Source organism: Etheostoma cragini, chromosome 15 (assembly GCF_013103735.1).
Source record: "Etheostoma cragini isolate CJK2018 chromosome 15, CSU_Ecrag_1.0, whole genome shotgun sequence".
In the NCBI taxonomy this organism is placed as follows: domain Eukaryota; kingdom Metazoa; phylum Chordata; class Actinopteri; order Perciformes; family Percidae; genus Etheostoma; species Etheostoma cragini.
The window spans coordinates 14,358,770-14,384,070 of NC_048421.1; the positions used below are offsets into that span (position 1 = coordinate 14,358,770).

The 25,301-nt window shown below is 40.5% G+C and overlaps 1 protein-coding gene across 2 annotated transcripts in view; it reads left to right on the forward strand.

Moving 5' to 3' along the window:
* Positions 1–25,301, forward strand: part of si:ch211-210g13.5 (inactive phospholipase C-like protein 2) — a 63,770-nt gene that overhangs the window by 35,159 nt on the left and 3,310 nt on the right. The window contains exons 2-6 of one of the 2 annotated variants that reach the window (XM_034894757.1): positions 254–259; positions 2,219–4,704; positions 10,824–11,027; positions 13,507–13,582; positions 23,312–23,421. In XM_034894757.1, the coding sequence (XP_034750648.1) occupies positions 256–259; positions 2,219–4,704; positions 10,824–11,027; positions 13,507–13,582; positions 23,312–23,421 (2,880 nt within the window). In that variant the 5' untranslated portion in view covers positions 254–255. The remainder of the gene's footprint in view (positions 1–253; positions 260–2,218; positions 4,705–10,823; positions 11,028–13,506; positions 13,583–23,311; positions 23,422–25,301) is intronic. The other variant, XM_034894756.1, reaches the window with a different exon arrangement.

Consider the following 25,301-nt stretch of genomic DNA (forward strand, 5'->3'; position numbering starts at 1 on the left):
GTATTAATAATCTTCATGTCTTCTTCATAAAACTGACCAGCCATATTGTACATATATTCTAAAGAGTTGTATTGATGTAATCATGATTAACTGAACATAACTTCTTCATTACTTCATCATGTTTGTGGCCCTTCAAATAAAAAGCTTGCCTGGTCCGTCTTTAAAATCAATTTCAAAGCTTGACCAGGTCAGCACTTTATTTAAAAGGGCCACATACACGGTGCATTACTTAACACATTGTTCATGCATTAAGTCATGAATGAGATACTATTAATCCTTCATTACTGATAGTTCATGAAGTACCACATGAGGGAATTCATGATAATTAGTGTACCATTCAATTAAGTGTTACCAGTTGATTGTATTTCAAGGTTACCTGAGTGAAAGAGTTGGAGTTGTTTTATCCTCCACCTGAACCAACACCGACCTCCTTACCCTCACAGTCCTGGCAAGAGCACATGGATAACCATGTGCCTGTTGGTCTAAGCACAAGCTCTCACGGCAATTGCATGCAAGTGTTTCTCAAGGAGGCGAAAATAAATGCTTGAATATTTCTATTTTAACACATTGTGAACAACCATTTTGACATGGGTGGTCCCAGCATCGGGCCACAGCACATTATCTTGTGTAAGAGCAGTTGATCTATATTTTCCAAAAGGTATTTCATTGAAGTTAAAGAATGATTTGTAATTTTTTGTCATATAATACTTTTTTTTTTTTAATTACAATATTGAGTACTTATGTGTAGGTATAAGAGATAGAGGTCTCAAAACAAGGGCAAAACAAGAGAGGGATCATCATGTCATATCTTCAGCTTTGCATCAAGTGGTGCTCATTAATCGTGATGAGGTGCCGGGCGTCATCCGCCTCTGACCGTCAGGTGAAAGATGGATCTTCCTGAGGCTTTTCATTCTAGACTACAGTTAAACTCATGCTCAGGAGAGATCCATCACGCCTGTACAGGCAGTCACTGTCTTGGGGGAAAGACATACTGACTCCTCCATAGCCCTGGGGTCCTCTGTTCTTTCTAGCTTCCTCTCTTCAAACTAAACACAATCAACAGACATAGAACAAGGAGAATTGAGATTAGGTGGCTTTGGTTACATGGGTTTCAAATCAATTGTAGTAATCAAGAATCACCATTGACACGTGAGTGTGGTAATAGATGTTTTCACAAAATCATTTTTAAAACTAATTTTTCCTTTGTCTGCGTTTCGACAGGAGAGTCCCAAAGGCTTTGTGTCTAGAATAATTAATTTGTAAAAGTAATTTGTGCATTGGTTTAGTTTTTACTTAACTGTGCTTTTCTCTGTGGTTTGCATTATTCAACAAGCCTATTTTCCAAGCCTTTAACCAGGCCATCTGCATTCAGGCTTTCTAGCTAACCACAGCCTTGTAGGGAAATAGGGCAGTGCTGTATGTCTGCTTTCTGCCAGCTAGGCCCATGACCTAAAAGCTAAAAAAGTTCAGCCATGTCATGGCAGGTAGTGTTTGACGCATCTGTTTCACTACTTTCACATGTTTGGCTTTTACCTTGGTTATAGAGAGATAGTCTCCACAGAGCTTTATCAAACATTGTAATGTCTTTGGAATTGTCTGGCAAGAAATGCATTTATGAGAGGTTGCCCACAGGATAATTATTTAACCACATCTCATTTGCAGTTAAAAGGTAATTTGAAACCAAATTTAAAGCCCTCAACTTTGTTTGAGGGATGAAATCATTCTGACTTCAGCCAAGCCAAAATTGTATCTCAAGTTCTGTACCCTATCATTACAGCAAGTAGTCCAAAAAAGAAACGGACCTCATGCTTTACTGCAAATTACAATTAGTCTCAAGGGAAAACCCCAGCAGTTACTCTGCCTTCACATTAAGTTACTTTAAGGGTAACAGTAGCTTAGTCTGTAGGGAGTATGGTAGGGGACTGAAAGGGTGGTGGTTAAAGTACAAGTACGGACCCAAGTACAGAGTGTGGACTGGTAGCTGGAGAGATGCCAGTTCAACTCCCGGATATCATGTCCAGCGTAACAGCTTGTGTTTCGATTTAGGATTTTTCTTTTTAGTGCACAAGTATCTATGTGTAAATCCACTCAATGATAAATGTGTTAACTCAGCTAATCATAATCTTACTGTGGTGTTTACTGTTTTTCTGAATATAGATACAAAGTGTAACCAATAAACCTTCTCTACCCCAACCCTCCCCCATCCCATTCTTTTTCCAGGATGGTTCCAAACAAAGGCAGGTGAGGAAGAAAACGGTGTCCTTCAGCTCAATGCCGAATGACCGCAAGATCAACAGCACAGCTGCTTGCATGGCATTTATGATGGAGGGTTGTGAGATGAAGAAGGTGCGCTCTAACTCACGCATGTACAACCGCTACTTCCTGCTGGATCCAGACATGCACTGGCTTCGTTGGGAGCCATCAAAAAAGGATTCGGAAAAGGCCAAACTAGAGATCAAGGGTATAAAGGAGGTTCGTTTGGGAAAGAAAACACCAGTTTTGCGCAGCAATGGTCTCTCAGATCAGTTCCCTGATGAATGTGCCTTCTCAATCATCTATGGGGATAACTATGAGTCCTTAGATTTGGTAGCCAGTACAGCAGATGTTGTCAGCACCTGGGTGATGGGCCTGAGGTATCTGGTGTCTTATGGCCGGCACACTGTAGACATGGTGGAATCCAGTCAACCGAGTCTACGAACGTCTTGGATTGGCTCAGTGTTTGAACTTGCAGATATGGAAAAGGAAGGACACATAGACCTATTCAGGGCCACCCAGATCATCAAGGGGCTCAACCCTGGAATGAAAGAGTCTAGGATAGAGCTGAAGTTCAAGGAACTCCAGAAAGCTAAAGACCAATATGGAGAGGGAATTAACATGGACACCTTTGTGGAGGCTTACTGTGAGCTCTGCACACGGCCAGAGATCTTCTTTCTACTGGTACAGTTCTCCAGCAACAAGGAGTATCTGGACAGTAAAGATCTGATGCTATTCGTGGAGGTGGAGCAGGGTGTGGAAGGTGTAACGGAGGACATGTGCAGGGATATTGTTCAGAAATTTGAGCCATCTGCCGAAGGGAGGGAGAGGGCCTACCTCTCCATTGATGGGTTTACACACTACCTCCTCTCATCTGAATGCCACATCTTTGACCCTCAGCACAAACGTGTGTGCCAAGATATGACCCAGCCTCTGTCCCACTATTACATCAACTCGTCACATAATGCCTCACTTCTGGAAGACCATTTCTGGGGTTCGTCAGACATCAGCAGCTACATCCGAGCTCTAAGAATGGGCTGTCGCAGCATTGAGGTCATTGTATGGGATGGCCCTGATAATGAACCAGTGGTGTACGTGGGTAGTTCTGTAGCCTCACATCTAGCATTCTCTAAAGTCCTGGACATTATAAACCAATATGCTTTTGAGAGCTCAGAGTATCCCCTGATTCTCTGTCTAGTGACCCACTGCTCAATCCCCCAGCAGAGGGTCATAGCACAGCATATGAAGAAGATTCTTGGGGACAAGCTGTATGTTGAACCCCCATTCAAGGAGGAAAACTACCTCCCCTCCCCTGAGAAACTCAAAGGTAAAATCCTCATTAAGGGAAAGAGGCTACCACCCAACTGCACTGATGAGGGTGATGTGACAGATGAGGAAGAGGGTCTGGAAATGTCTCGAAGAGTGGGAGCTGATGAAAAGGACCAGCTAAATGGCTTAAGCTACAGGAGACTCAGACTGTGTAGGGAGCTCTCTGATCTTGTATCTCTCTGCAAATCGATCCAGTTTAGGGACTTTGAGATCTCTAAGAGAGACCAAAAATACTGGGAGATATGCTCCTTCAATGAGGTTGATGCAAACAGGTTTGCCAATGAGTTCCCAGAGGAATTTGTCTGTTATAACAAGCGCTTTCTCTCCAGGGTATATCCCACACCTATGAGAATTGATGCCAGCAATATGAACCCCCAGGATTTCTGGAAGTGTGGCTGTCAGATTGTGGCCATGAACTACCAGACACCAGGCCTGATGATGGACCTTAACCTAGGCTGGTTCAGGCAGAATGGAAACTGTGGGTATGTTCTGCGGCCAGCCATCATGAGGGAAGAGGTGTCCTATTTTAGTGCCAATGCTCGGGACTCGCTGCCAGGGGTGTCTGCCCAGCTTCTTCACATTAAGGTCATCAGTGGGCAGAATCTGCCCAAGCCTCGCGGCTCTGCTGCTAAAGGTGATGTGGTGGAGCCTTACATATATGTGGAGATCCATGGCATTCCAGCTGACTGTGCTGAGCAAAGAACCAAGACTGTGTCCCAGAATGGTGACAATCCTATTTTTGATGAGAGTTTTGAATTCCAGATTAATTTACCAGAACTTGCAGTACTGCGCTTTGTGGTGCTTGATGACGACTACATTGGAGACGAGTTCATTGGCCAGTATACCATCCCATTTGAGTGCCTACAGCCAGGCTATAGACATGTCCCCCTACAATCACTAATGGGAGAGTTCCTACCAAACACCACCCTGTTTGTCCATGTAGCCATCACCAACAGGCGGGGTGGAGGAAAGGCACATAAGAGGGGTCTATCTGTCAGGAAGAATAGAAAGGCCCGGGAGTACACCACCACCAAGACTACAGGGATCAAAGTAGTGGACGAGCTCTTCAGAGCTTCTACACAGCCCCTCCGGGAGGCTACAGACCTCAGAGAAAATGTGCAGGTAAGGAAGTACATACTTAAAGTATTTATGAAATGAGTTCTGTTTGAAGTACTTTTTACATTCTGGTGAAATGCTTATGAAACATCTTATTAAACATTCAGAACAAGTACTTAATATCATAGATCTCTTTGATTAGTGTGATGGTGATCCAAAAGTTTAATGAAATCATTTTAGTCTAACAGAGCAATGCTATTTATCTCATAAACAATGGCAACACAGAGATTCAATGAAGTGGATTTGGTTATCCACCAGTTACTTCTCTCTATCATTTTAAAGCTACACCTTTTTTAGACTTAGCACTTGATTTTTCTTTTCGGTAGATTGGGTGCTCAGTCTGTAAATGACTATGGCAATATTGCAGATCTGTTCTTAAGAAAATCTGGCAATTTTTTTTTTATGGTATAAACAACTTTTGAGGCTTTGCTGGAGACACTTGGATCCAAATAGAACATTTTAAAGTCTCTGCACATACAATAGACGTTTGGGAAAATGCAATGCTATAGTAAAGATAGCAGGATCATCAAAATTGTTGATGTTCATGCTCTGCAGACCCTGGTACGCTTAACAGCACATCTACATGTTATTCTGAATTAACGTTATTTCCCAGTACTAACTTTGAATGATTATTATCAAACCCAATTATCTACATATTGGGTTTTAGGTGAAGATATGAAAAGACGGGCTTGCCTTTTCCACCAAATTAAACTGCATGGCCTTTTTCTTGCTTATAGGTGAAAACTGATGTAACTGGTTCTGGTTGGACTCATTCCACTTGCTCTTTTGGATAGAGGCTTGTTGCTAATAGTGCTCTATTTATGTTGTATAAGAGAGTGGTAATAGAGTCACAGTGCTGTAAAATTATCATGTTTATGAATATTGTAATCATTAATGAGCAACAATAATTGCCCATGGAAGAGGACTGGGTTGCTAGGCACTAAGTGCATTACTTTAAAACTCCTCTAGATGAGCAAATTAAGACAAGATAAGTAACCATGGTGTATACTTGGATGAAGACCAGTAGCAGAAGTCTTTCAGTGCATGTATCTTTTTTTTGTGATGACTGAAGGGTGTGATACAAAGCTTTTCTCATTTGTTCCTTCTACAAATTACAACACAGGGAGAGCCAGTGAGTGGATACCTAGCTAGGTGTCGTTTGGTTGTCAGTTTAGAGCGGCAGACTCTTGTCCTCTGAAAGCTAACAATATTAAAATAATAGTGCTGAACACACTGTTGACACAACTCCATCAACAATGCTTTGTCAACCTGTGGAAAAGAATGTGTTAATAGAATTATTTTAAATTAAAAAAAAAAAATTATAAAAATAAATGAAAGATGCAATTATTTTGTTTATCCTTCTTAAATTTTATATGAAAGTGTTTCATGTAACCAAACACGATTATTTATGTGCTGAGTATGTGCTTATCTAAAGGAAAAAAAAGAAAACAAGTGGCCAAAAGATTTCGTTGACAAATCTGATTACTGATTATCTTCTCTAATGTCCTTTCTAAACCTGATATCTCCTGTAACCTGGTGTCTTGTTTTCATGAGTAGCCAATGCTGGGAAATATGGAAGACACATAATTGGACATACATGTGTTCCTCCAGGAGCTAATGTAGCACATTCCTTTTTTATGTATCCAGAACAGTTATAAATACCATTGTTTGTCCATCTATCGGCCTGATAGACAGTAACCTCAGTCTAATGGCACAGCAAACAAAAGACAGACCAAACTAAATAAGCAGATATGCAATTGGAGAACCTGTGGCATGCATTTTTCAGTTGTGGAAATAGGCAATGGTCTGAAAAGAGGACATCATTTTTTTCTCCCCAGACCCTAATAAAAAAGAGAAATTTGTATCTGCTCGGCAGGTGAATTGATCCGGAAGGTTAGAGGTTAGTAACATGAGCATGTGTGACAGCTGACACTAATGTTTGTTCAAATATATACAGTATATATAAAATTGGGTGAGAATCTGTGTCTTTTAACCTGATCAAACATGACTGGCACCACAACCGTTTGAAATGAAAATGTTTTCTTTTTTTTTTTAAATGAAGGGATGAGGGTTGATGAATTAAATGAAAGAGGTGAAGTTGGGAGGAAAGCTTTAAAGATTATAAATGAAGAACAAGGCCTTTGCCTTTTTAAATGTAAAAAGGCCAGTTGTGAAAGCTGTGTAGAGGCCAACTGTGTGGAGCCTGGTGCCTTTTATCTAGAGGGAGCTGGAGGGCAGAAGCAGGACCGTTTGCCAACAACCCCCAAGGATACAACCAGCTCTGGAAGCTTCGCCACTCCTAAAGCCAAAGTTAGACATTAACGTGAGAAATAAAATACCTTTTTTACTCACAAAAATCCCAGATGTAATGCCACAATATACAACATTATACATGAAAGCAGTGCACACACACCCGTTAGATGTGTGTCAAAAGCGGTATTTTAACTCTTTAAGCTCTTGTAAGACTCCTTTTATCCTCCAACAGCAAAGCTTTCAAGTGGTCTGCTTTGAATAATAAGTATGTTTGACTATTAAAGGACAAACGAGATCCACGAACATTGACCAGTGGGCAGATATGATTTGTTTGCCATATTTTTATCTGTGGATCTAGTCAACAAATTGTTTATTTCTGTGGGAGACTTTCAGGAGTGCTGCTGCCCATGAACCTTAAGTGTTGATGGAGGAGAGCTGCCAGCTTGGAGTTTCTTTTTATTAACTGAACAGTGTTTGTGTGCCATCATTGGCACATTCCCCACCACTCAATACTGTGGGCCAGAGAGACGAGAGAGAGAAACAAAAGCAGCGTTGTAACTGGACACGGAGCTCTCATTTGGGGAATGTTAGAAGGGGAGTAAAGTGGGGGAAGGGAGTAATTAAAAACACAAGCCTCTCATTGGTGTTTTTTAACACCATGGCTTGGAAACGGTGTAGCTATTATTGAACAACAATTATCGAAAAACATGTAGTCCCATACAAACATGCCTGGAATAATACAAAGTATAATAAATGCTAATAGCGTCGGCTCAGACCACACAGAGACATGCTCGTAGTCTTCAAGCATTCACACACCGGGTTTTAAATCAGAGCCCCAAAGCTGTCCGTCTTCCATTATTGTTTTTCTTCCTGTGGCGGTGCTCAATGGCCCAAGAGGTGTTAACTGTGGTTGAGGCTCAGCATACAAATGGCTACTATATCCCGTGGCCACCCTCTCCATCTACAGGAAGGTCAGACCCCGCAGTGACAGCACATCCTCTGGGGTAGGGGGTGGTCGGGTGGATTGCCTGGAGGTCTAGCCCAGCGAGACAGCTGGTTCCCACAATGCAGAGTAGTAAGTGTGTGGACGGACTCACCAAGTACCAACAATGATACTCTTATTCTCTCTGATGCTCTCTTACCTGCATTGTGTTTCCAGTGCTTCTCATCATCACCCTCACTCTTAGCAGTTTCAAGTTCTGTTCTTCATGCCTCTGCCTAAACAGCTTTTTTCCCATTTAACCTTAATTTATCCTCAAGAGAACATTGAGGGTCGACCCTCATTTTCACTGTCATAGAGCTAGATTACAAAGACAAATACAGAACAACAACACAGAAAGTACAATCGTAAGAAATATAGGAAGACAAAACATTCAGAATTGGAAAATTATTTGTTAAATACATTAGAATAAAATGGATGCAAAAGAAAATACAATTATGTGAAGCAGTTACAAGTAGAAGTTTTAAAACCAGATTTCTAAATTGTCCAAGAAGCACAATTGAGTTGACTTGAAGAAAGCGCTGTAATTTGTTCTAGGAGTCAGGTGCGCTTAAACTAATAGCAGTTTTTCCAAGTTCAGACTGAGCTTGGGGAACCATGTAGTAAAAGCCAATCAGCAGAGCAATTAATAACCCTCCGAATAACAGAGAAGTTCTGTTTGGTAAGATGCCAGTTTTCCAATAAGAGCCAGTGAGTATACCTTCTCTTACACTGTCCCTCACTCTTCTCTCACCTCGTTCTGTCATGCTGTCCTTTCTGTCTATCTCTTAAGCAAGCTAACTGATGGGATGCCATTTGAAAAAGTGGGCCTTGTTTGGTGGCTGAAATTCCCAAGCTGACAGAAGAAGAGGCAGCTGCGTTGTTGCTGCAAAGCTTTCTAACCCAGACCTTCAGAAACTCTGGCTTTGGTGGACCGGAAAGCCGGCTGGCAGCTCAAAAACTTTGCATCTGCTCTGTTGTGAGAGTTTAGCAAAAATATCAAATGGGAGAGACATGACACTATTAACCAATTTTAGGTTAGTATAAGGCTTCAATGATGGCTGTGCCAAAATCTGCCTGGATAGTAAATTAAAAAACACATTCTGTTCTTTGTTTTGGTTCCAAATCCTACCCGTGTGAACATGCCAAATTAGGTTTTTTGATTTGAAACTGAAGGTGTAAGAAACACATTTTTCTTATAGGTTTGACAAAAAACATTAGGAGCACTTTAGACTTCAGTGTCTTGCTCAAGGACAGTGGGGAGAGGATGAGCTCAAGGTTCAACTTACTAACTTTGTGAATGATGGCAGACCCGCTCAACTAACTGAGCAACAGCTGCCCCTTATGAAAAATAAGATAAGCTATCAGTACTAGATTAAATAAACAGGACTTGTTGAGATGGATTTCTCTATTTATCTAGCTGCAGAGAGTTAACATGGTCAGTGGTCCATGTAGAAACGGGAACGATTGGGTAATTTAACTTGTTTTTTTTATAGTTTAAGATTGATATTTGCAGCGAAACCTGAAAGACAAACACAAAGATATGTGTAGAGGAGGCCGAGCAAAGCGAAAGAGAAACGAAGAAAGAGAGAAGGATGAGTGACTGAATGTACTTTGGATCTTCAGGCTGTGGTCAGAAGTTTGGCTCCAGAGCCTCTGGGCTGTTGAATGAGCAGACTGACGTTATGGGAGATGTGTCACCAAGACAAACACACTCTGCTATCTTTCCTCTTTTCTGGTCTGAGGGGAGTATCCAGATCCCTGCCTTAGATTGCCTTAGTTGCTTTGGTTACTGTAGTGACAGTTTAGAGGTTCAGAGCCATACAGAATATTTAGGTTTATTTAATTATGCTGGTATACATTAACACGTTTAGTTGATGCCGCTTCCCAGAGGAACTTCAGATGAGTGACATCTATTAACCCTTGTGGGTCTGTAGGATGCATTTTTAATGTTTGCTAAAAGACAAATTATGCTATAAATTATTTCTTCTAACTCCAACTCACTGGCCTTGGCTCATTTTCTGTAACCCTACTCATACCTATTACATATGAGGTGTTTGGGTCTTCTGGACCTGAGTGTATTTAATTGTAGGTGCTATGAAACTATGTTGTCTTTCTGCACCTGCTATTCCCATAAAAAGAAAAGAATTGTTACATTTCAAGCACTTTCACCTGTTTATGTTGTCAGAAATAAGCACCCATAATGATAAAAAATTGTGTTTATATTTCTTTTTAATTTTCTATAATTGAATTCCCTTGTTTTCTCACAAAAAACGAAATTGATCAAAATAAATGTGATCTCACAGGGGTAAATGGCAAATATGAACCATAAATGATGTCTATATCATTGGTAATTGAGCTAAAGTAAACATATCTTATGTATTTTTGGCTGTGTAACAAAAATATGAACACCACACAAGGGTTAATTAATTGACACAAATGCGGCATGCAGAATTGATTATTTTTACTTACGCCTTTTTATGTTTTCATTCTAAGGCTGCACAATATGAGAAAAATATGCAATAATGTTACTATTGAATTAACTGATATTAAAATAGACTCAATTCTGCTTTTTTTGTGGCATTTAGTATACTGTTGAAATAAAACAAAATGCTTGTTGAATTAAAAAAACGGAATGGAAATTACTTTCAACAAGATTTCCAACACGAAAGGCACCATTTCTTAAAAATGACAATTACATGTTCAAGTGCAGTTTTCTGCTAATACTCTCTTTACCTAGAAAGAATCGCTGAGTGTCTTTTTGCAATCTGTCACAATTTTTCACAATGTGTTTATTGCGCAAGTTAGTATGGCGATGATAATAAAAAAAAAAAAAGCAGCCCTAGTTCATACCCAAAATGCTTTCATTCACTGTGTCTGTTTGCCTTCCCAGAATGCCATGGTGTCCTTCAAAGAGCTCTGTGGCCTGACCCCGGCGGCCAACATGAAGCAGTGTATCCTGACGATGTCGTCCTGGCTGATGAACAGTGAGCGGTCACTGAAGGTAACAGTGGACCTGAGCGAGACTTACCCCACCATGGAAGCTCAGGGTCCTGTACCTGAGCTGCTGCGCAAAGTGCTCAACGCCTATGACATGGTAAATAATCTGCATATACACAACAGAGTGTATGTGATGCCGTCAGAAAAATAGAAACCTTTGTACTGTTGTTGTGTTAGACTGAGTATGGTAATACACAGATGAGCAATCTTTTGAACAAATGTTTCAGAAATTCCCTTTTAAAAATCCATATTGAAGTACACATTCAGTATGCACGCCACGTATACATACACACTTAAATGCATCTTATACGGTTTTCATGTGAGACAATAACAAACCTATTAAAGTGTGTAACATCTCTCTAAATATCTACTTCAGGTAAAGATAATATGCCAAATCACTTGAAGATGTCCAAAGTACTCCCTAATGCTAGTTTGCTTATCATTTGATTTACGTATTTGCACAGCTGGATGTGTTTTACTAGACTTCTTAACATAGCTAAAACCACCTATTTGACCAGTCAGATTGTCAAGCTGCAGATTCTCATTGTATAATTTAGCATGTCCTTCTCCACCCTGCCTCCTCTATTACAAAGAACACTGCATTTTTCACCACTTGACATTGGCACGGCCCGAAAAGGGGTTTAGAGGACTGTCTGTAATTATTTATCACCCACTGCTTCCTCTCCCCTCTTCCTCCCCTCCTGTGAGGCTTGTTGGGAGCTGGTGAATTGGGTCATGAGCGAGGAACAAGGTTGTTGGGTCCACGCTGTTCAGGTCGTCGGTGCTCCTGCAGGACAGATGCAGCAAGCGGCTCCAAATAGAATCTGTCTGGGCTTTTATGAGGCCTCGCACTTGACGGAAGGCTTGGCACTGTCAGAGCAACTCTCACGCTCCACTCCACAAAAAGATGGAGAGAAATGCGGGGCCCAGAAGCCATATTTTAGGGTTTTAGTAGTAGTTAGAACATGCATTCTCAGGTCTTATCACCTTTCCTGGCCTGTTAATTGTCCAGCAAATGTAAATAATATATCAGTGGTTGGCTGTTTTCAAGGGAGATATTATTGCATAAAGGTAAGAAACTAATGTACTGTATGTACGTAACCTATGATCTTGTACTGAGGCTTTAGGGCCTGGTCAGCTGTAGTTTTGTGCCTGCTGGCACACTCCCCTCTCAAGAACAGAGGACCCAGTGTGTGTGCACATGTGTGTAAGTACATGTGACTTCATGGCTGCCAACACCCGGCCATTTACTGTAGGATATTAGTGTGCTGTGCGTGTCCTCAGTCCCCCCCCCCCCCCCCCCCCCCCCCCCCCTCCATGTGGGCAGAAGCATTGTTACCCTTAGCAGAACATAGCGTCAGCAGCACACTGGAACTCCGTTACCAGCTCATATACACACATACTGTACATATACATTAATTTATTTGCAAAGGGATATATTTCTATCATTGACTGCATTCTACAAAAAACAGTCACACTGGAAGTAATCTGCTACAGTAGAAGCAGAGGTGCGACTTTCAAGACCAGAATGCAGTGCAGCATTAAGACATGTTGCTATTAAGACTCTTTCTTGCTGAAAGATTTGCTCTCTGTCTTACTTTCGCTATTGCCACAACTGTCACTTATACAGTATGCATACAACTCACAGTTCACAACCATTTAGGGGTTGGTGAATAAATTATTGGACATGTACTGTAAGTCCATCAAATACTTAATGTATTAGGCATCAAAGATTCTGCCTTAACAAAGGGCCAGTCCAAAGTGAGCCCACTATAGTTCTCATAAGGATAGTAAAACAAGAAAAGGCATGCACATGCACACACGGGATGAGAGTCCACTCCCTGTCTCCCTACTAACAATAAGTGTGAAACTTCATTAGCTTCCTCCTTAGTGCTGTAGGGCTGGTCCAGCTGCTCTTCTAAAGCCTGTGGGATGAAGTTTAGGCTCAAACTACACAGTGTTGTGTTGGTCACGTGCAAAAGTCGAGGTGAAAGCTGAAAGCTTAAATACAGTTTATATAGTCTAAAAGACAGGTCCAGTCTAACCCAGGGCCATGTTTTTTAGATTGTTTGGAAAGAGTAAAACACGGGACTTATACTGCTGTAATACTAAACAGCTTTTCACATGGATTTTATCCAGGCTTCTCTCTTACTTGTACACAAGGCAAAATAAATGTGAACTATGTTGTTTACATGGCCAATTAATTGGAAAGAAATTGCTTCCTCTGATTATAATCTTACCTCAATTAAAGTAATCAAATAAAGACATTTACATGACAGCTACATTGCGTTAATTGTGTTTAAGCTGAATTATTAGTGTGCCTGTAAACACAGCGGCAAAAAGCTCAGCCCAAATAATTGCTGTCAGTGACTAACAATGTGGCAAGATAGACGCCTCTTCAGCTATTTATTTGTGTGTGTTTCCCTCTTGGTATTGCTCTTTGCTTTTTAGTTACAGTATATACTTTAAACTTCACCTGTGTTTGGCTGGGCCTGTGCTTAAGGTTTTTCAGGTATGACGCCTGTATGTTGCTGTGATCCGATGCAAATTAACTACATGTCTTCTTTGTCTTCTAGATGATTCAAACCAGCAGAACACTGATTGAGTCGGCTGACGTCGTCTACTCAAAGCTCACACAAGCCCAACGGGCAGGTACGCTGCATTATGGGATAAGCAAAGTCCTCATCTGCAACATCCCCGTTCATTCTCTACATCATTCAGAGTGTGTTGATCATAACTGCATATGTGATCTAAGCTGATGAGTTTGGTTTTCCTGCAAAAATAGTGAACATTTTTGTATAAGATACAGATTTGAGAAAATGTTCTTAATTTCGGACATTTCAAAAATATAGCAGCAGCACCATGGAACAAAGCGGGAAAAGATAGATCACTCTGCTACTGGAAGGTTAATGACTGTATCAGGCACAAATTAAATTACCGTGCTGGCTTATTTCTTTCTTTTTATTAAGATAACATAAGATCATACAACACAAAGCAACACAAATTCATTTGAGGAGATTTTTAGCTGCTCTGCTGTACAATCCAGATGAATCACTGTAAGATTGCGCATCTGCAGCCCTCAAACCTTTTATGTGTCCTCCTACCTAATAAAATGAGCAAAGTGTATCTGCTGCTACTGCATCTCCATCAACAGCAGTGGCTGCTGTCGATAGAAAAGGCCATCATCAGTGAGTCGGCACCAAGTAGTTATCATGTCAGTGGGCAGGTGAAAACAATCAGCCAGTCACACAAACAAAGGGCTACAGGAGAAAGAGGACAGAGAGCACAAACCTCCTTTGAGAGGAGGAGAGTGGGAGGGATGGCAAAAAAGCCTTTTGTCAATGCAGCGTTTAAAAAAATAGTGCTTTATGTAAGAGGTCTGACCTTTTAGTGCAAAAAAAAGTAAGATACAATTCACTATAAAAAGATCATTAGGAGAGAAATGGCTTTAAATCAAGAAATCTTGTGGCTTGTCTTCTCCAGCCTCTGTGACATCCAGCACTAATTGTTCCTCATTTGCTTCGCTTCTGTACTACGCAGCAGTGCCACTTCTGAAGAGGTCCTCAAATAGCACATAGTATGAATACTGACATCTTCATTTTGCATTTCACATTCTTGCTGCAGGCAGCCAAAAAAAAAAGCAAATGTGAAACCTACCTATTCAGGTTTATTATAGAGCTTGCAATGTTGGTGTAAACTTGGAAAGCCATTTGTTGGTTTATTGTGTTGTGTTTGTGTGTTGTTGTGTATGACAAACCCAAAGTAGACATGGGAGGCTCACTCAATGGCACATGTCAACCCAATATCCTGAGGCCGATAAGCCAATTGAAGCCCACTATGCCCAGCATTACTCCCTGGTGTCACACAGAGGCAGTCATATGCTTCACTCACCCCCACCACAACAAGCCAAGCTGGTATCCGTCCGGTACAGTTACCCAGGAATGTAGGTTGAACGCTGGGGCTTCAATCACAGAGCTTTCCCCTGCCTCTAAGGTTCCCCAGCGCAGAGCTGAAAACATCTTCAAAAGAGATGACTGTAGAGTTGTGCAGAGCTTAAACCACACACGGCCAGTGCTATACACACAGCTGTGTTTGTAGCTGGAGACCAGAGGCTGATGCTCAGCTTACTGCTGCTGTCTGCTGAAAATGTTGGACTTCCAAAATGTCAAATTTTCAAGAGCTCCAGTAAGAAAATTAACCTGGTTTTGTGCCTTGCAAGTATGCTTGTTAAAAGCAGGCCTTAAAAGCCTTGGGGTTAAAGCATTTTCTTAAGCAGCATGTAATCCTTAAAAACCAATTGAAGGGAAAACATGGAAATTCCTAAATTTGGAATTATACGGTTTTTACGTAAGTGCAGCATTATGTAATAATGATACAATGAGGCAGACTCAGCTGCATGCCCAACATAGCACTTTCCCTATCGGCCACTCCCCTGCCCCCAGCATTAACACGCATGCCTCAATCCAAACTGCCACCAGTGTCAAACGTACATATCTGTCATGTCTGTTGATTTTATGCTTCCAGACATGCGTTGCAGTGGTTGCAAATTTATTGCGATAAGTGAGCCCTAAAAAAAGAAAGGAAAAATTATGCCCTAGCACTGTTTTCCAAAATCCAATTACTTAGCTTGTTATGTGTAAAAAAAAAAAGAAGAAAAAAAAAAGCTACATAATGTAACCTATTGCCTCAAATCAAAATTGGGAAATAACAGTTCTAGACTTGAAATTACATGTAACACTGTTAGCCTAAGGAAATATAAAGTAAGATTAGCTCAGAATACAAAACTGAGTGAGTCTAACTGCATTATAAAATATTGTCCATTCATGATTACAGATGCAAATATGAATTTGTATTAGTGCTTACAATGCTTGAATATCAATTAAGAGGATTTCAAGACAGGAGAAATGCTTGATGGAGAAATTGTAATGCTTCATACTGCCTCCATAAATCTACATTTTCCGATCTTTCAAAATAATCTAAGTAAATACTTTCCATGTATTGATGTAGACGCTTTTGTCCCATTCCTCTACACAGCGTGCTCTCTGTGCCCTCCATCTGCTTCCTGTCTCATCCAGTTCCTGGGATCTCTACATCTACTGCTGCTTTTCCTCGCATGACTTAAGAATTCTCTAAGAATGGTCCCGTTAAGTTTGAGGTCTAGTTTCAACTGCATGGTTTAGTGCAAATGGAAAAATCTAATGTATCAAAATAGTCATATTAAAGGTGTTCTAAGCGATGTTGGGTGACGTTACTTCTTGTTGACGTTCAAAGTATACGTAGCTTGTCCCTCCCTCCCCCCTCATCTTGTCCCCTCCCCTTCCCCCCAGACCCTGAAACGTCTACAGATATTGTGTTTTTTTACAGTTTGTACTGGGGACAGGCAGCTTGCAGATAGTGAGGAGATTTGCTGTATATGACAACAAATGTTCTAGCCTAAAACACGTGTGACATTGCTTAGAGCACCTTTAACGTAAGCCTAATAAGGGGAATTATTTGGATTGTGTTATTTCATTCATAAAAATGGCAGAGCTGCTGGAGAATGTGTATGAAATTGCTCTAAAATCTGCTTGACCTTCATGATGCTGAATACGTAACAAGTAGAAAGGTTGTGAAGGATGAGCTAAGTGACTTCAATCTAAGTTTACTAGTTGAAATGCTACACACAACAACAATCCATTCCCCTAAATGGGCTTTTTTCTCCCTCATTCTGTTGTCTTGGTCTGGTTTAGCTTGGGACTTAGTTCATTCTAAGCATTCCTTATCCTTTAGAGAGCAGAAACACAACAGAGAACATTGGGATGAACTCATGACCCACAACAAAATGCTGCATCTTTGTTTGTGATGACAGGCAAAGCATGAATCTGCCTCTAAGACAAGCACTGAATCATTAGAACGCATCTTATAAGCCATATGATTATGTAGAGACTGAGGATGACAATAGCAGCAGACTGAACACAGACTTGAAATAAGAGAGTGGAGGCATACAACAAAGGAATTGGTGGATTTGCATAGAATTGAGGGTTTTGTCCTTATGATTGATCCGGACGCCAAAGGTATAATTTTGGTGTAATGACTGGGAAGTGGTAAAAAGGTGCTATTAGAGGATAGACTGTCAGCTTTGGAGAAAGACATGTGCGTGCGTCCGTGCGTCCGTGTGCGTGCGTGCGTGCGTGTGTGTGTGTGTGTGTGTGTGTGTGTGTGCGTGGGTGGGGGGGGGGGGGGGCTGTGGCTGTGGCTGTGGCCTTTGATTGGACCTGACATGTTAGCCCTCGCCATACAAAGTGTTCCCCGCCTCTCAGAAAAAACGCTTTTGTAACAAAGCCATATTCAAAATGACGTGCAGTCTGAAATGAGTGACCTGAACTAACATCTTACCTCCTAAATTGCCTTCCATTTTAAATTCAAGCAACGTGGAATGAGTGGTACGTTGACAGATTCACCTCTCACACAGTAGGAGAAGAGAAAAAGCAATAAGGAACAGCTTGGGGGTTACTGTGGCTCTTACTCCCCTCTCCTCTGTCCTTCCTGTGTTCAATTTACGCCTGGTCATTATTGCAGCTAATCAGTTTTAATTTGGGCAGTGAAGCTGACCTGTTGATAAGAATGGAGAGGTGCTGGATGATCCCCCCTGGGTACTATTGATGGCTTGCCATCTCACACACACCGCTAATGGGAAGCAAATACACAGCTGGGATGCACAATGTGGCACCTCCAGATGCTACCACTGTGTGTTTGTGTCTGTGTGTATACCCTGTACACTAGCTTATGTGTCTGCATGCATATCTAATCTGTATGTGTATGGAGATCACAACTCCCACTCCTTCTCCTGTCATTTGCTCCATTAGCTTCCAAAAGGATTTTCTCAATTATTTCAGCACTTTTTTGAACATTTTAAACTTGACTGATGAACTCATCAGAGCTATAGATGCTGGGCTTAATTAATGTATTGATAGCATGCATCTCTGTGTATTAGGTTGTGAGACGTTCAGGTGTTTTTTGAATATAGCCCTGCATCCTACCTTGAAGAGGGGCAAGCTCACGGTATTAGTTTGGGGGCTGCTGCCTTTCTGCAAGACTAACTGTGTCATATTTATTGAAGTCCCCCTCCATACAAATATTCTCTTCTTACCACTCCTACTTTGTTAGCATGATTTCACTCCATAACCATGGAAATCCAAGGGATAAAGACATATCCCTCCTGAATCTTCCTTTGGTTTATACTGTTGTTGTGTTGTGTTGTGTTGTGTTGTGTTGTGTGTGTGTGTGTGTAAATGACTGATCTGGCTGAAACTCATTCTCAACCCTTCCCATATTTGTTTTCATCATTACTGTTCATCAGATCCTGTTTGGAGATTCTGTTTGATTGTATTATTTACTTTCCTTCCTCTCTCTCTCTGCCTGTAGTCTCTTTTTCTGTGCATGTGTGTTTGGAGGATAAGAGCTTTTGCTGCAGTGTTCATTACAAAAGCAACAACAACCTTTCAGAGACTGTAGGGCTTTATTGAACGGTGTGAGAGTGTGTTCGTGTTTGCATGTGTGTGTCGACTCAAAAAAGATGTGTTGTCCCCTCAGTCCTCCTGTCTGTCTAAGAACTGATTTCTCAGAGCTCTCTCTCTTTCTCTCACTATCTCTCTCTCTCTCAGCAAAGCATAGGATCCCATATCGCCTTTGGGTCCACATTTTGTTTATTACTATGGGTTTAAGTGATAGTAAGGAACAGCAACTTTGTGACTGTTGGGGGAATGAAATGCTTAATAATTAGGAAATTAAAAGCTTGAAGAGGCTGTATTGCGATAGGTCGCCTCCAGTTTATTTCATCTCTTCTTCAGCTCTGTGTCTGCATTTCTCCTCTTGTCCTGTGATCACTTTGGCTCAGCTCTGCACCAGCAGCAGTCCATTAACTACACCAGATTACAAGATGAAATCAGCCCTAAACCCTGTTAACACAACTTCTGGCACAGAAAGAGATATTCTGCAGTGGTCTTACACTACCAATTATATGGGAATTAAAGAAGCAACATGACGTGAATTTGTGTTAACACACACGCTGACTTTCTTAAGCTGAGTGGCATGTTATTCGTACGCATTTTGAGCTATCCGCTTGTATGTCAACGCTGTATACAGCAGGCGTAAACGTACAGTATGCCAATTTCCGTCTTATCGCGAGAAGAGAGCGATGGTTGACTTTAGGAAACGTGACACGCGGGACACAATCCCCGTTCTCCTGGGTGAAAGTGAAAGTCCTGTAAATTCACATGCCATTGCAAGGTAATGTAATTCATTGGAGGCCAAACGGCATTGATAAACACGCTAAAAACAGAGTATGCTTCTTGATAACACGCCAATAACGGCGCACTACGTGTCATACGCACACCTTTTCCTGAGATCAATCTGAAAGGATAACAGGTCCTGGCTCTTTTTTGCAAGGTTGAGTCTGATGTGCACCGAATGATCAGAGATCAAATTTTCTGTATTTACTTCTTGACCTCTTGATCTGTTTTAAGTGTGCTTTAGATTATTTTGGAAAATATTCTTGTGGTGAGTGTCAAGCATACAAATATGTCAAGTTTCTGAAATTACATTTGTGGTATATTTTAAATGTTTAAATGTTCTTCTTTACGCTGATCTTTGTGGTGCTTTGAATTGTATGAGAGGGACTTTTTTTTATGTGCACATTTTGATTTGACAGCTTTCAGACAATTCAGAAACAGATGCACATCCATGCAAAACATTTTGTTGCTGCTGTACACCTTTTTGAGAATGGTGGATAAGATGACCTCCCAACTGATGACAATGTATTCACTGTTTATTGAAAGCATATATTTACCCTTGATCCTATCTGCTCAAGTGTAGTTAAAAATGCTCTCCTTACCATCAATCCCAGGAAATTTACTGGAGAGGACAATTTGGACCCCTACTTTCTAAGGCTCTCAGCCCATATTATCTCAGAGCAAATAACTCATATTTTCAATCTTTCAATCTCCAACAGAGTTCTCAGTATTTTGACAATGGCTTATGTTGCACGCCTACATAAGCAAGGTGATAAATACATTCTCAACAACCATATACCAATATCCAAACTGCCATGCCAGTCATAGTTCTTGGAAATGATCAATTAAAAGTATTTCTGTCCAGACCCTCCATTTTAAGCCCATTTCAGTACAATACTACAAATGCTGTTATGTTGATGACATTGTATCAGCCTTAGATTTAAATAGAAAAGACGCACTGTACCACACTATTTGTTGATCTTTCCAACGCTTTTGACACAGTAGATAATTTGCTGCTCTTACAGAGCTGCTCATTTTGGCTTTAATATTTAAGCTTGTAATTAGTGTTGTTATTAAGAACTCCCTATAAGGAGACAACAATCTGTTAAAGTGGGAAGAATTCAGAATTATTAACAATAACAACAGGTGTTCCACAGGGCTCAGTCTTAGGTCTAGTTCTTTTTACCATCTATAGCAATATTTTAATTTAATCTTTAGGAAACTGTCATGCCCATGGGTATGCGGATGACACAGTGCTGTATTATGTTGCTGATTCTGTTTATGTTGCAATTGAAAACTTACAGTGCTCCTTTAATATTCTGCAAGAAGCTCTAAGAACACCTACGACTTGTAATAAAAACTGATAAAATATTGGCTATTTCTACACAAAAAAATCATCTCCCCCATTTTTGTTGGACTACGTTGATGTGATTTGTAGACATGCATCCACTTCATGTATGCATCCTCATCATATTTTGGTGTCTATGGTCCACATCATTGTATTTTAAATGAAAGTGTTGGCTGGTCTTCTCTCAAAGAGAGACGTGGTACTCACTGGTATCTTAGCTTACAGAACTTCTGTGTTACTCTGGGACATTATCAGACTTGCTCTGATGACTGGCTTTTGCTTCATGTTGCACAAGCTTGGTCTGAACTTGAAAAACTGCTTTTAACTTTAGTGCACCTGACTCCTAAAACAAATTAGAGCATGTCCTTTTCATTTAATATTAAACCAGAGAATTGTATTCTTCAATAACCTATGTTAACATGCATATAAAACATATGCATGTTAGAGACACTTGGGTATTTATGGAATGGACCAACGGAGGAAAATAGGGGAGCATCATGTCTTTTATTCTTTGTTGACGGTAGGGTCATAAAAATTTTTTTAGTCTAGGGGGGAGGGTCGCCCAACTTTTTATATTCATGAAAACAGCAACATTTTGAAGTGGCTTGTTTGGGGTACATTTTTCCATGTAGCTCTCAGTCTTGGCCCCCATCGCTAGCAGATGGGTCCCTCCCTGTGTAGCTTTGTAGAGACCGTGCAATTTCCCAAACTGTATAAATCCCGTCCGCTCATGTAAACAAACACACAACTGCTTTGCATCGAGTTGCAACTAAGAAATCTGCTGAACAAATAATTGTATTAATTAGCATGATTGCGATACTGTTTAGTTAAAAAACATCTAAAACACCAATGTCCAAAAACATAGAAGACCCGACGCAATCTTTTATTTTGAAAAGTCAAAGCTTGCAGACAAAACGCAGCAAGAGGGCATGACGGGAGGTCTCCAGGCTGCAGCCATACCCAACTCAAGTATCCTGTCGGTCCTGTTGATTATTTGTGAAATTGTGCAAACAACAGCCTTTTTCAGTCATTTGAGAAGGAAGGAGTGGTAGTATGCAAGTTCCCAGATTGACGCTTGTCAGAGAAATGGAGTCTTGGAAAATGTTCAGCTTCAGCAGCTTTCTATGCTAAAATATACAATGACTAAGAAGCCTAGTGACAAGTCCATAGCAACCAGTTCATGTGTTGAATTTATTATTATCCAGTGGGCTTTGTTGAATGGCCCAATGTTGTATTGTTTTATTTCATGTAAATACCAGTTTACTAGAGGAGTAATTTAGTATTTGAAGTAATGCAGGAAGTGTGCATTTAGTTTCCGTACTTGTTTTGATTCCACAACCATGTTAAAGTGAGTATCTACTGACATGCCCACCATTGTGGAGTGTAATGTGTAAGAGGAGAATGGCAGAGGTTAATCATGTATGTCAAGGTTGTAAAAAAGCAAGCGCTATCTGTACATCTTTGCCAAGTGCAAACCAGTAGGCATCAATACATTGTTGGGGGGGTCATGCCTTTTGCCCAGTCATTTTGGAGGGTCATAGAAAAATGTATTATTGCCAAAGGGAAGGTCAAATTCTTTTTTACTAAAGACCCCAAAACTCCTCCGGTAGCCCCTTAAGTAATAAACAAACCGTCTCTTATCTATTCCCTTTGAGCAAGGGTTGAGTGTAGAATTATTTTCAAAAAACAGGCTGCCACAGGGCTGATGTAATTCTCCTGCTCTCCAACAAAAATCAATTTAATGAAAGTCTTCTCCTGACAACAGTGGAAGTGGAGGTATCTGCCTACTAGTCACTGAAAAGAGCTGAGGGAGAAATGACTTCTAATGATGTATATTTGTGAATTTTAGCATATTATGTGTATTCAATGTCTTTGCAGTAAATCAAAGCTGGGGTGGCATAAGGTCAGTTGTCAGAAACCGCCTGGCAAGCAGGCAGAGACATTCAGCTTTAGGAGGAGTTTGTTCTAATGCCCAGAAGATTAGTAATGGTCTGTGTGGGCTAAAGAAAGCTGGATCTACTGATAGACTAATTAAAGGTTAGCCTGCGTTTCATGACTTCAATTTTATCCCCATTAGCAATGCAGCACATTGTATTGTAAACTTCTAGATTTCTTTTGTTCTGCATACTTTTGTGTTGCACACTGCAAAAATGAAATAAAATAACCCAAAAGCAAGCAAAATATTGTATTAGTAATACCTTCTTTAGGTACGTTATGTTTTTGGTTTGTTAGTTAGATAGATACGATTCATATTAACAGATTTCACTTCAACTTCGTGGATTTGGATCCATGTGCAGAACTAAGAAACCTTTTCAAGTATTTTTTTATTATTAAAAACATTTTGGTATTTTATCTTGACTTACTGTACTGGAAGTTAAAAAGGTATTTTGATGTCTGGCCATTTCATATCTGTCTAAAAGAACAAATCTAGAGGATTGTCCATCCTTGTCTGAGGTATGCACTCTCTGTCAAACTCCTTTATTTAAATATGTTTGTGCTCTGGCTACCTTCCTACAATGCACAATAGAGATATCTACATCTATATGTGCACGTATACACATACAGTTAGGTTTGGGGCAAACAAATTACAATAACGAGAGATAATACAGACTTATTAGACAAAGCCAAATTCTGTAATTAGGTTTATGTGAAGTAAAGTCCTTAAGTGTCTGTACACTTAATTTTGTTTTTAGATTTACTGATATAAAGTTTATAATGTGTATTAACATGTAATGTACAGTATGTGTATGTGTCTGTGTCCAGGTCTGGACTTCCATGAGGACCTGCATCGCATTGGAGCAAAGGAGGGTCTGAAAGGCCGCAAACTTCAAAAGGCCATGGAGAGCTACGCTTGGAACATCACTGTCCTCAAGGTGAGATGACCTGCACCACACCTGGCTTGTGTCCTTCAACACGACAAAAACCCTTATAATTGTACTACTCTATATATGTCCAGTTTGTGTAAAGTACTGGCTAATCCTTTTGATGGATGTCAACATGTGAGATTATTTTGGAGACTATAATCAGCTGGATAAGCAATCCCAGATTGTGTTGCTGAGATAACTACATGGTGTCTTAAGAAAGCTCTCTGGGATAATTGCATTGGCCTTCTCTCTAATCCCTTAATCGCCTAATTAATTGCTGTTGTTAACAAACACACTTGTATTTCTTTGCTCATTTATCTATCTTGACAAGACATGCTAGGATTGTTCACACTTGTTTTTAGAGACACACACGCTGCACTTTTATTCCTCATATGGGTACATTGAGTCCCTTGGACTTGCCTCTAAGATGATCCTCAGCAAAATGTATTCTTGTCCCTGCCTGCCCCTTGACACGGGGAGATAAGGTAAACCTCATCTCATTGCCTCTATGAACCACGGTGGTAATGCCAGCAATGATAAAACACTACATTGCAAAGTAAGGACAGAGCAGCCAGGATATTTTTATCTCATCTCGTCCCCCTGAAATCATTTAGTATTGAGTGAAGAAGCTTCCTTGGCTGAGCTTTTTGCTTGAGTGCCAGGCTAGGTAAATGTTTGATTGCTTGATCCTTCTTTGCCTTTTCATTCCTGTATTTTCAAATAGAAAGATTTTTCAATTAACTGAGTAATAATTTAGTCTAAATGTCCAAAAAGCAGTACCCGGAATTCATGTGACATGAAAGTACGCTTCATTGCACACTTAAGAATTGGCAAACGCATGTGCTTAAATAGTTTAACAGGTGGACACTCACATAATCCCTTTCTCACCCGCACTCCGTCTTTACGCATAAGCTGAACTCCTCCCACCCCTTCTTTTTCTCTCTGAACACACACTTCCCTCATTCGTCCCTAGTCTTCTGATTTCTTCGATGAGCTACATTCTCAACATGAAGCCTTTTGGTGTCAACATAACTCCTCCTCTTCCTCCCCCCATTCTTCAGTTGTAAGCTGCGTCTCAAACTGAACATTTGGTGAATGTTTGGTGCATGTTTGCCTAGGCCGGTTGCCATCTGCACTTATTTCACCTGTCATCCTCTTCAGATCCTCAGCAGGCCTATACACACTCACTGGTAGATGGTGGGGAAGCTATGAGGAAGTAAGAGTGAGAGTGAAAAAGTTGTCTATTCTCTCTGTTTCCCAAACTCCCTCTCCACCCTCACTTTGACAGTTATAGTCAGATCAGAGCTGTCATGGTGAATAAGGGGAATTCTTCGTTTCTACCAGTCATACTAACCTGTCACTTATTTTACCTCACTGCCAAGAGAAAAGCAAAACCAGGGAGACAGAGAGAGGCTTTGAAGTGTAAAGCATATTGTAGTTCCCTTTTAAGAAGAATAACAGACTCCATGAATTATATTGTTTCTTGTTGTCTCCCAAATCATAGATTTCAAGCTCATAGATTTTGTCTGTTTTGTTCTATATATATGATGTTTAATTCAATTTGAGATGCATGGATCTCTCCACTGTCACAAACCATTCTATACCATTCTATCTACAATCTTAAAATAATATACAGTAAAGGCTGGTTATTGAGTGTCCAATTTCTATCAAGGGAATAGACAGGTTTTGATAATCAAGTAGGAGATTAGGAGAGATTTTAATGAGGATATAGTGGTTGGGATTTGGTGGCTGTCCTTGCTTGGCTTAGCCCCCTGTGGATAGCTTTAGACCAGCTGCAGGGGTGAATGTACCCAAATTCAAGTGTCTTTGTGATTTGGCTCTGGCAGCACAGAACCGGCTTCTCGCTGTCTTATTTTATGCCTGGTGAG